Below are 16,372 nucleotides of genomic sequence, written 5' to 3' on the forward strand. Positions count from 1 at the left end.
CATTGTCTTCATTTTTGGCTTCTGATTTAATTGCAAGGAGTTGGCAAGGCACATCAGAGTGTTGCCGAGGGATTAGGGCGTAATCTGCAAGAGCCGCCGAGGCAAAAGCCAAGTCACATGGCTCCCGTGGGGCCCCGTGGCCTCTGCCGGCGGATTTTTTTGCTGGCAGCGATTCTTGCTGCAAAACGAACGTCGTGGAAGGAATACTCGACCGCTGTGACCCCCCCTCCATACCTGTTTTTTTGCGGCTGAACATTTTGCATGCTGCACTACGAGTCCGATGACCCGAGTTTGATTCCGTGGCCACAGCTAACAGCAGTAGAGCGAGAAGGGCTTACGCTAGAAGGCTGTTTGGATAGGCCCTGCACCATCGAATGCCCCTTATGGCCGTTCCATGTTTACTCCAAACAACAGCTCTACCGGCCACCTCCATCTGAGAGGATCTCGAACAACGTTTGATGTTGAGTGATATCAGAACCAGTTCCAGCTGACATTGACCAGCGTGGTGAAGTAAAGGCAAAACGACCCTGACACGGTAATAGGTTTTTTACCCTTTCAAACTGACACCTTTATACAAGGCATCATGTTTGCAATAACCACAACACAAGCAGTCAAAATGCAAACAAAAAGAAACAACTCTGATGATGATAATGATATGCACTGTCCTTGAAGTTGATTGGTCCACACCCGAGACAGCTTTTCTTAGAGCCTAGTCTCCATTGGTGTTGGACCAGATGACGCCAAAAGGTGTATAAAGGTGTCAGTTTTTGTACCAGTTGAAAGGGTAAAACCCTATTATTATATTTTGCCACTGGTAAAGGAGGTCTCATAGTGTATACCCTGACACGGTGCAGAGAGGCCTTCACATGCTGCAATTGATTAATAAAAGGGCCGTCAATTCTTTTTCGTGTTAATTTATTGTACTAGGAAACATTTAAACTCGTGGCGAAGATGAATGAATGAACGTACCAGGTGGCTTGTTTTCTCTTTTAAGCATTGCAACAGACGGGGTTGAGTCGCTGGCAGGCTGAGTCAACCTTAGTGGTCGCCAGGGCCGGCCCGAGGCATAAGCGAACTAAGCGGCTGCTTGGGGCCCCCTGGCCACCAGGGGGCCCCCGAATCGTTTTTTTTTTTAATACATAACCTCACTGTATTCGTTTATAATATTCGCTATAACATTATAGTGTGACATTTGTGTCAATAATCTTCTAGCACAGATGAGTCTGCGTGGTGGGAGGGGGGCCCCCAAATCAAATTCTGCTTAGGGCCCCCAAGAGGCTCGGGCCGGCACTGGTGGTCGCCTTTACTCTGTGCAGGGGAACAAACGACAAATACGTGGTTGTCAGCATGGCTGCGTTTCTTCTGAAAGTTAAACTCGGTCCAAGCTGAGGCTATGAACAGCCTAATGAACATTATTTTCATGTTACTCATAATAGTGGGTCTTTGTTCACTAATGAAATACAATTATGAATGCACCTGCACATACCAGCTGGCTTGTGTGCCATAAGACCCAAAACGTTCGTGAGATTCTGTGGACTGGAGCCACTTTGCATAGGTATACAAAAGCGAGCTCGAAATTTCCACTGTAGAGGCTGGAATGAAACAGTTAATTTCAAAACAAAAACAGCCAAAGGCACCGAGCATGATCAGTGCTGCTATACTACCGGCTGTGGCCCTATGAAATGTGAAAAAGATTTCCGAACAAATTATAAGTGTAAATACATTGCATCTTGGCAAAGGGAACATTTGTGGGTCTCACATCAACTTATTTTTAATGCAGTGCCTGTTATGTTTCTATAAACTACAGCATTGAATTGCACACATGAGTGCATAGTGCATTTATTTCCAAAGGCAAGTCGTCAAATAAAAAATGTTATTCCAGTATTCATTCTCAACAAAAAGAGAACGCAGCTGTCGCCCCGGATGTTGGTGCGATTTAATATTTGCGGTGTGCTGCAGAGGGTTGTTGTGACTGGTTATGGCTCAGGTTAAACGCACCCTTGTTGGTCACAATCACATTTGGAGAAGCCAACCCAAAAGAAACACTGGGGTCAAATTAGCGAAGCAATGCTATGGCGGTCCTGCAACATTTTGGTGGAATTGCAGTCGCTTTTGTTGAAATTTTGGGCCAGGTCTACATTTGCGATTCACATGATGGGGATTAGGGTAAGGGGGCTTCTAATTCCGACCTCTGGAGGAGCGCCAGAATGGATCACGGTTTGGCAAGGTTAAGGGTCGGCCTAGGATCGAAATTCGGGCAAGAGCCAACAATAATTGTCAGATGTTTCTGAAGTTGCTTTTTAAAAGGTGGGAGGAATCGCGTGGCCACTCACTGAGCGGAGAGCCGTCCACTACCATCAACCCCGACCCGTGCTCTATTAACCGCGCGTGCAATGGCACCTGGAACATCGCAGAGAGGGATCGACGTGGTGGAATAGACACTGACACGTACAGGAGATGTCCTCTATGTATGTAAAACTTATTTCGCGCCGTGCACAGCCAACCGTGCTTAAGTGGAGGTGCGGGTGGAAGGACAATGAACCTAGCACAAAAAGCAGTTCTTGAAAAAATTAGTTTGATTTGTTGAGAAAAAATGTACGATCTGTGAACGGCACGGCACCACACCCATTTATTCCGGAAAACTGGTGGCAAATTATGTTAGTGAATTTGGCAGAATGACTTTTCCAGAAAGAAAACAAAATTGTCAGCAGATTTTCTGAAAAAACTTTAACGAAACAAAAACGAGTTCATAAATTGGGCTCCGCATTGTTATGTTAAACAGTGCCACATTTTCTGAAGTGCATTTTGCTGATTTGAAATAACACAATTTTATGAGTGCTATGATTGCGATCACATGTTTCCATCGCCAAGTCGTACGAGTTTCTAAGCCTTCCTCGTGTAAACGTTGCTCAAGAATATAACAAGGCAGTACAAGCACTGTAGTGTGCAAACACTTGCTTCTATATTCACAGAAATTTGTTCCAATTTAGTCAAAATTGTGGCATGTTAAACTTTTTGTATTCAAGTGAATATTTGTATTCTAATTAGTCTGGATATGTTACAACTGCTTTCAGATATACGTTCTTATTGTATGAAGCTGCACCACAGATTTCCAAAGTTCACAAAGTTCTTCCATTAACCGACCCTCACCACCGCAGCTCCTTCGCCTGCTGCTGTTTCTGCAGATTCTTTACCCGAGCCGATGTATTTCCCTGCGACTGTTTATGGAGTTTCTTCTCAAGCTCCTCCTGCTCTGGAAACACAAATCCCAGCCACGGCGGACGTCAATGCACGTGGTATATGGACCAGTCCCAGGTCGGCTCAGCCTTACATTTACACTCCGTGTAGTGTTGTGTGGTCTTGAGTGATCCACATAGAGGATAGGGCACAGTAATGTGCATATCGAAATGATCTGCAAGGTCAACCATGCTTGAAGCAGCATATGCTTAACGTGTTAATAGAGTGGGTTTGCTTGCTAAACTGCGAACTACTTTGCTGCTGCTAGGAGAAGACTGCTCTCACACGTGGTTGCAGTGGGAGTTGAGGAATCCAGATTGCATTGTCCTCAAGGGCCGGCTTATAAAATGTGAAGGGTTCATTACCAGTGTTTTATACCTGAGAGGTGGTGGCCTCCCCGAAGCAAATACCAAGGTTCCATTAGACCCTTCCAAAGCGCAAGGGTGAGATTCATCACTCTGGTTACTGCTCTGGCGTATTGCAACGTTGATAATTATGGCTGATTTTATTAGCCCACCACAGAATTAAAAACATTGTTACAATTCATATTTTCGATTCTAATCGTGCCTTTTCTCTCTCTCTCTCTAATAATTGTGGTAAATGTAGTGATCTCTGCTGGCTGGAGGGTTCACGTGAATCCGTTCCACGAATACTCAATGAATAACATCGATTGCTATTCGCGACATTTGATGTTTGTACCGCGAGCCTACGAATCAATATTCATTCCTGAATCGTTACACCCTTGATAGATTATACAGTACTTGCCAATGGTATTATGCGATTTTTCTCCAACAAGATGATGGGACAATATCTGCTTAATATCTGCTCAGGTGTGTTGGTCTTGTTCGTCCCATGCATCACCAAACAAGCATACACGACGTTGCAAAATACAGCAACTTGATGAGCAGATTATTATTTTTATATTGCAGGAATCTGATGAGCGATAAAGCTCTTAAATTTCGATTTAAAGCTTTCGTGACTGCAGGGATTCATCTTCTTGGTTCTTTGACTTTACCGAAAGAACTATAAAGTAATTTTTTCACAGGTGTCCAGTTAGGGGCACGCGAATGTGTAAACAAACAATAGAAAAACACGATAGGAGTTCAACGTCTAGGTAAGGTCAGCGAATCGACGAGTTTATTTTAATTTTATTAAATCACCCCTTACTGACAACCTAAGTGGGGCAAAAACAGTAATAACAAACTTTAATTCGAGATTTGAATTTTTCGTGACTGCAAGGATTCATACTCTTTGGGGTTTTTTCGATAAAGTCGCGCTGGTAAAAAAATTTAAATTAAATAAATCACGACGTTTCGGGCGCAACACACGGGTCCTTCTTCAGGTGGGGACAACTTAGCGAAAGCACAAGCGCTTTTACCTACGTGACTTTACCGAAAAAAACAAAGAGGAGTAATAACAAACATCGAATTCAAGTAAGGGGGCAAATAACCCCCCCCCCCACCCAGGATTAAACAAACATGAACTATGAAGACGTGCAAGTTCATGTATTAGGTATAGCCCTGTGAGCCATTCGGCTCTTGAATCGGGTGCAACCGCAACAAACAAAAACATGAACAAGAAAACATCTTAAAGTGGCTATGTGCAAACAGAAAATCCAAGAAAAGACAGCAAACATCAGGATGAGAATATCGGAAATCAATGTGTGATGATCTCCGTCTATTGCGCTCTGCTTTGCACTAAAAAGTCACCCTTCGATCACACGCTCGTACTTTAATCGCCATCAGTGTCATCATCATCATCGTCTTCATCATCATCAGCAGCAGCCACGGGGTCAATCCACGACCCTCTTATGTCAGCGGTCGACTACGCAAGGGCTGATGATTGCATCGCTCCTTCCTTTCGCTGATTTCGGGACTCAACGCGCTGGCAGTGGCCCAATAAACACCGACTCGACACATCACCCATCCCCGGGGGGTGGTGGTCAAGAAGTTTGTGGTTAAATGATTCCCCCCCCCAGGAGTTGTGCTGCGTCTCCATCCAGCGGCACGCGTCCCCAATTGCAGCTTGTAATCCATCATTGGGGATGTCGCCACAGGACGGATTATGTTATTTGATGCCGCTGCTGCTGCGTTGACAGTGGCGCATACGCACAATTAACAAAACAACAACACATACGTCAATATCCGTAAAATACATATATAATAGGCGACGTTTCAGGCATTAGCCCTTCTTCATTGAACATGTTGCAAGGGCAGCGGCAACGTGGATTGGTTCCCCAGAGCCACGCGACTTTCTCGGCCTCCACCCCGCTCGCCCCGACCCCAGAATCAGAATCCATGCGGCAGGAATCCGATGAGCTGCAAAGCTCTTTTTGTGCAGTCGCCTCCTCCACTCGCCCCTCCCCCTCAACCCCGCCCCGCCCACTACACAGCTCCTCCCCCCACACCGTCCACTCCCCCCAATCCCTCCCCCACACAGCCCCTCCCCCCACTCCACCCCTCCCCCAGCCACGACCCTCCCCTCAACCCCGCCCCACCCACTCCACAGCTCCTCCCCCCGCACCGCCCACTCCCCCCAATCCCTCCCCCCACTGCGCCCCTCCCCCCACCTCTCCCCCACCCCGCTCCTCCCCCCACACCGCCCACTCCCCCCAATCCCTCCCCCCACTGCGCCCCTCCCCTAACACAGCCCCTCCCCCAAACCCGCCCGTCCCACAAAAATAAAAAGCGCGCGAAGGGCTGCCGGAAGTCGCGGGTGGGAGGACAGGAAGTGAGCGAGTCACCGCCGCGGAGCCTGTCGGGAGGGGAGCCCCCCCCCGCCCCCCCCCGCTGAGAGAGATGGCGGCGCATTTGAGGCTGGGCGCGGAGCTGAAGGCGATCAAGGGGGAGCTGCTCGCCGTGGTGCAGCTCTGTCGGGACAGGGGGCTGCTGCACAGCGCCAAGTGGTACGTGCGTGCGGTGGGGTGAGGTTGTCCTTACCTTGATCTCTTGGGAGCCGTGAGTGTAAGCCGGCTCGCGTGTGTGTGGTTTGAGCGCGTCGAGGCCTAGGCTGAGGCCTTGCGGTAGAATCGTAATTTTAAATTGTTTATTCGGTTACTCGAATCCGAGGAGCTATAAAGCTCTTTTTTTTGTATGTTCACTGATGTCCGGATAGGGTGCATGCGGTCAGAACGTCGCAACAACAACAAACAATGCAATAACAAAAAAACGATAGGAGTGCAAAGTATAGGGAAGGTGAGAAAACAACTTTAAAACATGTAAAAATAATACTATAAACTCTTTGTATCTTACCAGATGAAGCTCACAGACAAATTGAGACGTACAAAGCGACAGTGACGCGGAGGCGTGCTGAGAAGCACAGATTTAGAGATGCAGACGGGGGACAACAGGCCCTCTGCTGTCTCCCCTTGCTGAAGGCGCATGTCTTCTGATTAAAAAAAAAGTTATCTTTATGCTTCTATGCAGATCTGCCAACGCTGTACCTCGTGTTTTATGTGGTTGGTTTTAACGTGAGCTCCACCCAGCACCTTCCCTTAAATTCGGCTTGGAAGAATCCCGCGATTTTTATCGTCTCCGGTCTGGTGTCAGCCAGCGCCTCGGCGACTGTCCGTCTGGCCTCATTCCGTCTGTGTTCATCTACTTGCATGTACTCTTGTCTGTAACACGTTTGACTCGCACGCATTGTGGTGTTCCTCTAACTTTTAGATTTCTCTCGACAGTGTGTGGAAGTTCCACATTCTCTTAAAGTGCAACAGTGCACTATATCACAACCACTTTTGACTTCTCGGAGTGCTCTAGTCTAAACATGCGGTGCTCGTCTTATTACAACCAGAGCAATACTTGTGATGGCAGGCTGAGTAGACACTTATTATTTGTTTCTTTCGGTTAAGTCACATCTAAAGATAAAATAATAAATTAAATTAAATAATAGAATACGACGTTTCGATTGCAACACAAGCAATCATCATCAGGTATAATGAAATAGCGACATAAAATCTAACCAGAAAACTATAGAGAGACATATTAGCAGACAGATATCACCAAGATACATAGAGAGAGCAACACAGGTAACAGAGAGAGGTGGTCGTCTCTATGGGGTGGCCTTAAATAGACAGAGGAGGGCGGACGCAGAGAGAGGGAGGGGGGTTAGAGAAAAAATTAGCATATCAATGAGTGGACAACAAAACGTGGTGCTGCAAGTGCGATGACACGGCAAGCAAGCCTGAAAATCAGGAGGACACACTAAAATTAAATAACCTAGTAAAATATCGAAATGTAATACAACACAGAGGGTCGGTCAACACACAATTAACGCATAGCCTGGTTGATTACGTATTTCAAAGATTGCTAAGTTAGAATTTAAGTGTGAACATTCCAAAGAGAGGACACAGGCAGAGAGAGCAAGTAGTCAGAGAGAGAGAAAAAAGAAGATAAGTTTAAAACTTCCCCGTAGAAGTGGTTCAATGTTTAGTCTAAACAAGCAGTAGACACTTGTTGAATGATAATGACTGAGCTATCTACCCTACTCGTGGTTCTTTGCAGGTCCGCTGAGCTTGCCTTCTGCTTAGACCCACTGAAAGCAGAAGATGGATTCCCGACCCCTGCACCCTTTACTGCTGTAAGAAAAAAGTATTCTGTAATGTTTATTTCAAAATAGAAATGTGATCGTTTTATTAACTTCATCTCTTAAACGCACGTTTTTTTTAATGATTGCATTTATTTTTCTTTCTAGGAAGACTTGGCTGACTTTGATGTGTATACAGTGGCCAAAGCATACTTTGATCTGAAGGAGTTTGACAGAGCAGCACACAGCCTGAAAGACTGCCGGAGTCCAAAAGCATATTTCCTGCAAATGTATTCACGATACCTAGTAAGAACATGTATATTTTCGCATGCCATTGATGTGGAGTTTGGGATGCATGTCATGTTTTTCTGATGATATCGTTTCATAATTGCGTTGCTTTTTTAGACTAAACACAATGCAGATGTTACTTGTCAAGATTAACATGTCGTTTGTTTAATTTAGGCTGGAGAAAAAAAGAAAGAGGATGAATCGCTCGACAGTCATGGTGAGAATTCACGTTTGTATATTTTATTTCCCGCATACTCGGCTACTCCGGTTGGCTACGTGCGGTGCGAACTTAAGCTCTACATACATATTTCATTTTTTTTTTTTACAGTATTAATTAAGTAATGTAATCGGTGTTTTTCCTTCATACTGTATGTTAAATTGTCTGGAATTCAGGGGTTCTGGAGAAGGAGGTGAAGAACGGGGTGCTGCGGAAGCTGCGTGTCGAACTTGCCAAAAAGCACCGTGAAGGCCAGCTGGATGGGTTCGGCCTGTACATGTGCGTACCACCTCTGGGATGCACCTTGATTTCCATAGACAGCTGCTTGTAATGGCTTATCTTGATCATCCAATAGCTTAGTCTGGAACTGAAATCACAATTACTGCACGTGTGACGATGTTCAGTATCACGTCCTTCTGGTTGCTTGCTGACCTATGGGGGAGGGAACTGGGGGGGTACATTCATTAAGTGTATTGGAAGAGTTTTTTTAACAAGTGATTTTAATCGGCTGCACTTCTGAGTTATTGATAAATGATTAAAACTGGAAACTGTCACCACGTTAGAAATGGAGCACATGGCACAGAATGAAAGGGGAAATGGTAATACTTGTTTGAAAATATAATAGATTATATTAATCGGTTCATGCTCAGACCTGGCTGTCGTAACAGTTTACAAGCATGATTTTCGTCCTCACTATAATATTTGATTCTGCTATAAATACTTGCATACCATTTGAATAATTGAAAAACATGTTTTCTTTACAGGTATGGTGTAGTGCTGCGGAAGTTGGATCTAGGGTCAGAGGCCATTACCATTCTGTTGGAGGCCACGCACGCTACCCCTTTGCACTGGGGAGCCTGGCAGGAGCTCTCTTGCCTTATTACAGATAGGGACAAGGTAAATAGCCAAAAACTACAGGGTAAAGGAGTCATACGTGGTGTTGGTAGATCCTGTGACTAATTTTTTTTCTGTTCAATGTATTTTTCTATCACTGCTTTATGTTCCGTGTGCATACCATCAGTAAGAAGGTTCTCGGGTAATTTTATTAAATACTGATACATTGATTTAGTCCACTTAACTAGTGCACTAAATCACATATATATAAAACAATCAAATCTGGTGGTTATTATTCGAGATATAATCTCACATGCAGCATACTTGCGGATGACTGTTTCCAGCTGAAGTCGCTCTCTCTGCCGGACCACTGGATGCGCGAGTTCTTCCTGGCCCATATGTACACGGAGCTGCAGCTCATCAGCGAGGCGCTGCTCAAATACCAGGCGCTGCTGGACGCTGGCTTCAGCAGGAGCACCTACATCGTGGCGCAGATCGCCGTGGCTTACCATAACATACGAGGCAAGTGTCGGCCGGCACATGAGAGAAACACTTTTAAAATCCACTTTATATGTTTTATTGTATAGTCTCCCCCACAGGTGGCTGGAGAGTTAACTTAATAACTGTTTTTGTATCCACTTCATCCTGATACTCTTAACAAGGCTACTTTTTCTACAATGAGATTTTATCAAAACCTGACTTAAGTTATGAAAATGTAATCCTTGATGTGTTTTTTTTCTTGTAACAGATATAGACAATGCATTGGCTCTTTTCTCCGATCTGAGAAAACGCGACCCATACAGGATAGAGAACATGGACACGTACTCTAATTTGCTGTATGTGAAGGTGAGTTTCTTTCATTTGTACTCTTAGGTTTTTCAGTAAAGTCACGTAGGTATAAAATAAAATAAATAATAAATAGTGCACTGGTCCCGTTATTTCTTTTTTTTTTATCCTCCAAGCCCAATGACATTCTGCTTCATGGTCATCTCACAAATCAAAGTTAGGCCTGACACCATATTCAAAGTATGTAACCCTATTGAGGGTGTTATGTCCAGTCTGTTGGCACAGCAATAGTGCTCTTCACCTTACTGGGGTTGATAAAATTAGTATCGCTGTGTGGGGAAGTCAACCCTGCTTTTTGCATGGGAAGTCATCCCTGTCGTGGGAATGTGGACTTTCCACCACTTGCTCAGGGCTCTGAAGAGGAGGTGAGTTGCCCATGCTCAATTGAGTGTGGAACCATTTTTACTTTTTTTGTAGCTGCTGTTTATTAACCCAGACAAATCCCTGAATTTCCAGTTCACTTAGTGCTCATTATTTGATTATTTAAAGAGACAGGGTCACCAAAATTTGTTGGAATGTAAAATCGCATTCAATTTTGACTTAACTTTCATGACTGCAGGAATTCATATTCTTTGGTTATTTCGGTAAAGTCACATTGTTTTGTGTTCGACCATTACTAGGTTCAATTACACAGCAAATGCGTGTCCTGTTTCTGTTCCAGAACAAGAAGCCGGAACTAAGTTACCTTGCTCACAGTCTTTGTGAAATTGACAAGTATCGTGTGGAGACCTGTTGTGTCATTGGTAAATTTCACTCTTGTTCCTTGGAACTGTACAGTTCGTGACTCCTCTTACCTTTATACATGTTGCATTTGATCTATTTGACAGTGAACTTCACATTTACACCCAACTCCCAACCTGTTTTACCAGTGTTTACAATTTCACTTTAATTTACAAGCGTTATCCCCCCCCCCCTGCCATGGCATAAGCATTGTGTAGCGTACATCCTTCACTGAATTACGAACTTAGAAAGCATCTTTCTCTATGTGTCAACATTGTGGAGGTGCGTAATATGATCGTGTATATAGTGTTAATTACTGAACTTTCATCATTTGTAGGAAACTACTACAGCTTACGAACACAGCATGAGAAGGCTGCGTTGTACTTCCAGCGTGCGCTGAAGCTTAACCCACAGTACCTCAGTGCGTGGACCCTTATTGGCCACGAATTCATGGAGATGAAGAACACCTCCGCTGCCATTCAGGCCTACAGGTGCTGCACGCGGTATCGGGATTCCATCTTTAACCTGTTGCATTGTCAGTGCTTGATAACTAAAAAATCATACGTTCACTTTAACATTATTTCACTGTTAATCAATAATATTTTCTTCATATTTTTGTTCAATGCGTGAATATTATCGGTGTTTTATATACTGACACATTTTTTCCAAAAGCTCAAAAAACGGTGCAACCAAGCATGGGTTACGGATACTGTGAATTACGCTGAGATAAGGAATACATAGATCGGTGAATACACGTAAATTATAGACATTGCATTGACTTGTGAAAAGTAAGTGGGCTTGAGTAGGACACCGCTGGAAAGTATAATGCTTGTTGGACTAGAACTGATGATGAAGTAGTCGCCAAAGGGGAAAACGCGTCCCATAGCATGACCACCGTGGAGGTGGAGTGATTAGTTTGGGCCCACGTGGGATGACTAAAATGTGAGGAGGCCTTCGTCCTGCAGTGGATTGATCTAGGCTGGTTAATTATTCACGTAATATAAATAAATAGTTTATCTTGATTTGAAGCTTTCGCGACTGCAGGAATCCATACTCTTTGGTTCTTTCGGTAAAGTCACGTAGGTAGGAAAAAACTAAAAATGTGTTTATTTAATTTGCCTCACTTCAGCCAATGACTATCTCGCCCCCTACTGGCCATTGTATAAAAGGCAGTTGCCGATTCGGTTATGTTCAATGTAATTATGCGAGTTTCCGAACAATTTTGATTTTTTTATGCGCGAATTGTTGAGGGGTTTATTTTCAGTATCTTATGCGACTTGGTGGTATTTCAAATGAACAATATATCCAGATATGGCAGTGCGCTTTGTAGCATTGTAGTTTGTAGTTTTCAAAGAGGCTTCAGCTATATCATTGCCCGAGTCACGGTATACAGTGTTCCAAAATCAGACGTTTTCTTTAAGGTTAGCAATTGAGCTTGAGGTCAATCGTCACTGGAAAAGCAACAAAAATAGGAAGGGTCACCTATGTTGTTGCTGGTTGTCTCTATTTGTTGCTAGGCGTGCAATCGAAGTGAACAGACGGGACTATCGTGCGTGGTACGGCCTTGGACAGACCTACGAGATCCTCAAGATGCCATTCTACTGCCTCTACTACTACCGGCAGGCACACCAGCTCAGGTATATCCACTCCCTTTTGAATGTGTAAACATTCGTTTCTATCCGCTTGTTATATCTTAACTTTAACCACTTGTAACAAACCGTTATCTCTGCTATCAGGATATATTTCTTAAAATTGATCATCATCCTTCATTACAAATATTCTTGCATTTTGTGGACTTGGTGTAATGCGACTGTAGTGGTCCTTTGTTAATTTTGAAATGGTATTTGATCTTTATTTTCATAATCATTTAAAAATACTTTATTTCTTCCGCAATGAAGGTCCTGCTTTGCAACAGTAATTTAAAGTGTCGTACGCTCGCTAAATTTGTGATCTTTTTAAGGCCGAGCGATTCTCGAATGCTGGTGGCTATGGGCGAGAGTTACGAAAAGCTGGAAAAGTTAGTGGAAGCTAAAAAGGTATGAGTTCTTCAGCATTCACAATTTTTAATAAAATGGTGAATCTTCCAAAGTAATGCAGCGCTATAAATCATTTCCTATGTAAATCGTGCAGCGCTGAACTCGTGGGTGCTGTTTGTCTGTGACAGTGCTACTGGAGAGCGTTCTCGGTTGGAGATGTGGAAAAAGTAGCCCTCATGAAGCTTGCAAAGTGAGTGACCAATAGCATCACTTCAGCAATTGCTGTATGTCTCTTGGTATTTGTCAGATATGGGAATTGTTGTTAATTGTTTTGTGGGAAGTGCCTAGGACCTGGCAAAATAGACTATGAAAATTTTAACTAGGCTGATGTGAAATGCAGATTGTGCAAGAGGTAAAACTGTTACAAAATAAAAAAGGCGGGTAACATGTCAACAGTATTCGGTGTCTATCACTATAATAACAATCGCAGGCAGTTGCATATACAACTCCTACAGGTTGTAAAACAAGCGGCACACCTGCTCATTGCAGCGTAATGCTTCTTGGACAATCGCTCAATTGTCGTTTATTTATTTTTTACGCATTAGGCTTCACGAGCGTCTGGGTGAGAGCGACCAAGCCGCCCACTGCTACTACAAGTATATACAGGACATGTGTGAAGGGGTGAGTCGACTTGCATTGTACATTGTTCATGTCTGTACAAACACATTCCTCTAAAAAGAGCTTTATAGCTCGTTGGATTTCTCCAGTATAAAGATTATGATTCTAACATCAAACAACACATCAACTCTTGAAGAACAATGTACCCAAATGTGCTAAATACATCCCAAATACTATTTTGTTGAACATTCCACAAATAGGCATGGGCATTCATTCTTATTCAGCTGTGAGATGAAAAGCTCACGTTGAATTCGCCATCATAGGTTGTGAAATGTGTTCGTCTGCTTTACTCCTTTTTAGCACTCAAATTCACATGGCTGTGTTTTAAAATGGCAACATTCTGTTAAGAAATGTCAAGAATGTGTTCTCCATAGAAGGCGTACTTTTCATAAGCATGCAAATAATACGAGTTGAAAGTGAGGAAGATATTATTCTATTTTATGATAAACTCAAAATAGTGACATGACAGCATAACATTTCAACACATCCATATTTTTGGCTTGTTTTAAGTTTAGCAGAATCTAGAAGCAACTGTTCGTAGGCCTGTAAATGCTTTTTTTATATAACTGCCTTGATTTAATATATGAAGAATAAAGTAATATAGAGCTTGCAAGGTTCGCCTTAAATGAAAAATATTTTTGGGACCTGTAATTTTGATGCGTTTGTTTTTCCGGCAGGAGATACTCGAGCACGAGGAGCTGAGTGTAGCGTTCCGCAACCTCGCACACTACTACTTCAAGTGCAAACGCTGGGAGGATGCTTCCGTGTGTGCCCGGAGATGCTGCAGCTACAACGATGTGAGAAATACACGCGCTCTATGCGATGTACTTTACATAGGACTGAGTGCTGTTGAAGTGCTGAAAATGCAGCCTTGTTTTTACGAGAGATGTTGCACGATTTATTTATAACTCAGACTTACCTTTGGCTGTCGGAGTGCCTGATGGCAAATTTGAAGGATATTATCAATGCACTTGGATTCTGATCTTGGCCTGGGCCTACCCTGGTTTAATTTATTTGACTTGGCTTCAAATGAGTATCAAGTGCATTGTGTGTAATATTAGCACTTGAGAGACAGGGTTGTTGAGTGCTGTGTAGGCTTTGCTTTAATAGATTAATTTTAACGGCACTTCATGGCAATAATGTGTATAAGGCTAAACAGAGGATGTTTGTCTTGTGTGGTGAGCAGACACGGGAAGAAGGGAAGGCTCTACTGCGACAGATCTCCCAGCTGCGTGCTGAGGGGGAGGCGAGCAATGTGGATACGTCCCTGGACCTCTCTGGAAGTACCTCCATGCCAAAGCTGTCTCCACTAAACCTCTCCTCAACGTGAAAATGCTTTGAAAATTCCCAGGAACATGTACACTAATTGTGTGTGTAATATAGAACAGCGTACCCACATGATATAGTTGGTCACGTGGATAAATGTGTCAAGGCGTGTACTTGTAATGGAAACAACACAGTTGTGCAAATTGAATGGATTTGAAAGGACCGTATCATGTCTAATATGTTACCGAAATGGCAATCAAAAGTGAGGTACCACGGGTACAGATTTAAATCTTGGTTATGATTGTGTATATATGTTTCATATTTGCTTTAATGGAGTGTTCCATTTTAAAGATTAGCCTCGTGTCAAATGTTTCTGCACTGCCCTGAATAAACATGCTCAAGTGCAGCTATTCAAGGATGATGCAGCCCAGCAAATAAATATCTGCTATGTACCCAGGCTGTGTGTCTTGGGCTTTCCAATACAATTTTCAATCTTTGTAAATGAGAAAATACTTGTACCTCTTATTCTACTGTTAAAACGAGCTGTGCTGGACCCTTCAGATTCAGCCGGCCGGGCGCAGTTTGGGAAATGCCAGGTTTTTACACGGCGGAAGCCAAGCCCATGGAGCTGACATCACACGCATTGAATGAGTCGAGATGCATGGAGAGGAGTACCGAATGCACAAGCAATGAACACGTCATTAGGCCGGCCCCTGGCCCTGCTTGACCCTAAACCAGAATAATATTCGAGACCAGCGTATCACGGATTGGTTCTGGCTTGGCACAGAAAATAGCCAGGGTAAAAGCACCTCTCCCGTGAGGGCCCAAGTGCAAGTAGAACGTGGATATTTGAAATTAGGTGCATCATCATAAAGTTCCAGATTTCATGGCTTTAAATTTTTAATGCAGCAATATCACTGGGATGCTATGATGGTGTCTGGTCAAACACTCGACTGCCCCTTGGTCGCAGCCTAGGTATTTCTAAAGGGATATTTTTAGGTTTAAATATTAAATTCTGTAAATAAATGTTTTTTTCAGTGCGTCTATAAAACGTCGCTAGGCTTTAAGCGATGGAGCCATGAATGCTAGAATTGTAAAGTAATTGATTATAGAATTGTTCTGAATATCGTGTATGCCTTGCTGATGAATTAGTTTTGGTTCAATTCTATTTTGTTGACCTTCCAAGAATGTGTACATAATCCCTTACGCAGCAGTTGATGTCCTGCATTTGGAATTACTATAAGTGGTATATGCCGTGAAGCATTTGGTAATCTTAACACCCAACATGTGGTAATGCAATATACATAATTAAGTGAAAGTTTGGTCTTGCATGTGCAGGCAGATGTTTTTACATTGTCACATCGCATGTTATGTTGTACCAAATGGATTTGCACCTGATTCAAGAGCCGAATGGCTCACAGGGCTATACCTAATAAATGAACTTGAACCTGGAACTGCAACAATTGTGCTTAAAAATTGATAGCAGGAATTAAGCATTTTAAATGGCTCGAGAAAAATAACGAGATTTCAGTTTATTCAACGACGGCTTGTGGGAGTAATTAATATTCCCTAACACCCAATTACAGTATTTTGTAGTGGAAATACTGTTATATTGAATATAAAGTTTTAGAATGTTGATTGGCCACAGCCAGTACTGTAAGAGTAGCGTGCAAAATGAATTGTTTATAATTTAAGCACAATCATGAAAAACGAGCGATTTGCACTACCAACAATACGTTAAATGTAATACTGGAATAGATTCAAGGCATCCTTTAAAAATATAGGT

General features: G+C 43.2%; 1 protein-coding gene across 1 annotated transcript; it reads left to right on the forward strand.

Annotated features, from left to right (window-relative positions):
* Window positions 1-6,026: 6,026 nt before the first annotated feature.
* Window positions 6,027-16,338, forward strand: CDC23 (cell division cycle 23). Its single transcript, XM_078861664.1, has 16 exons — window positions 6,027-6,142; window positions 7,740-7,815; window positions 7,930-8,067; window positions 8,224-8,266; window positions 8,443-8,545; window positions 9,031-9,163; window positions 9,445-9,622; window positions 9,849-9,946; window positions 10,608-10,689; window positions 11,004-11,157; window positions 12,184-12,303; window positions 12,627-12,702; window positions 12,831-12,892; window positions 13,248-13,323; window positions 13,998-14,117; window positions 14,507-16,338. Exons 1-16 carry the CDS (start codon window positions 6,036-6,038, stop codon window positions 14,648-14,650), a joined length of 1,710 nt encoding a protein of 569 aa, XP_078717790.1. The 5' UTR covers window positions 6,027-6,035; the 3' UTR covers window positions 14,651-16,338.
* Window positions 16,339-16,372: the final 34 nt, after the last annotated feature.

The sequence above is a fragment of the Lampetra fluviatilis genome, chromosome 12, assembly GCF_964198595.1.
Source record: "Lampetra fluviatilis chromosome 12, kcLamFluv1.1, whole genome shotgun sequence".
NCBI classification, from domain to species: domain Eukaryota; kingdom Metazoa; phylum Chordata; class Hyperoartia; order Petromyzontiformes; family Petromyzontidae; genus Lampetra; species Lampetra fluviatilis.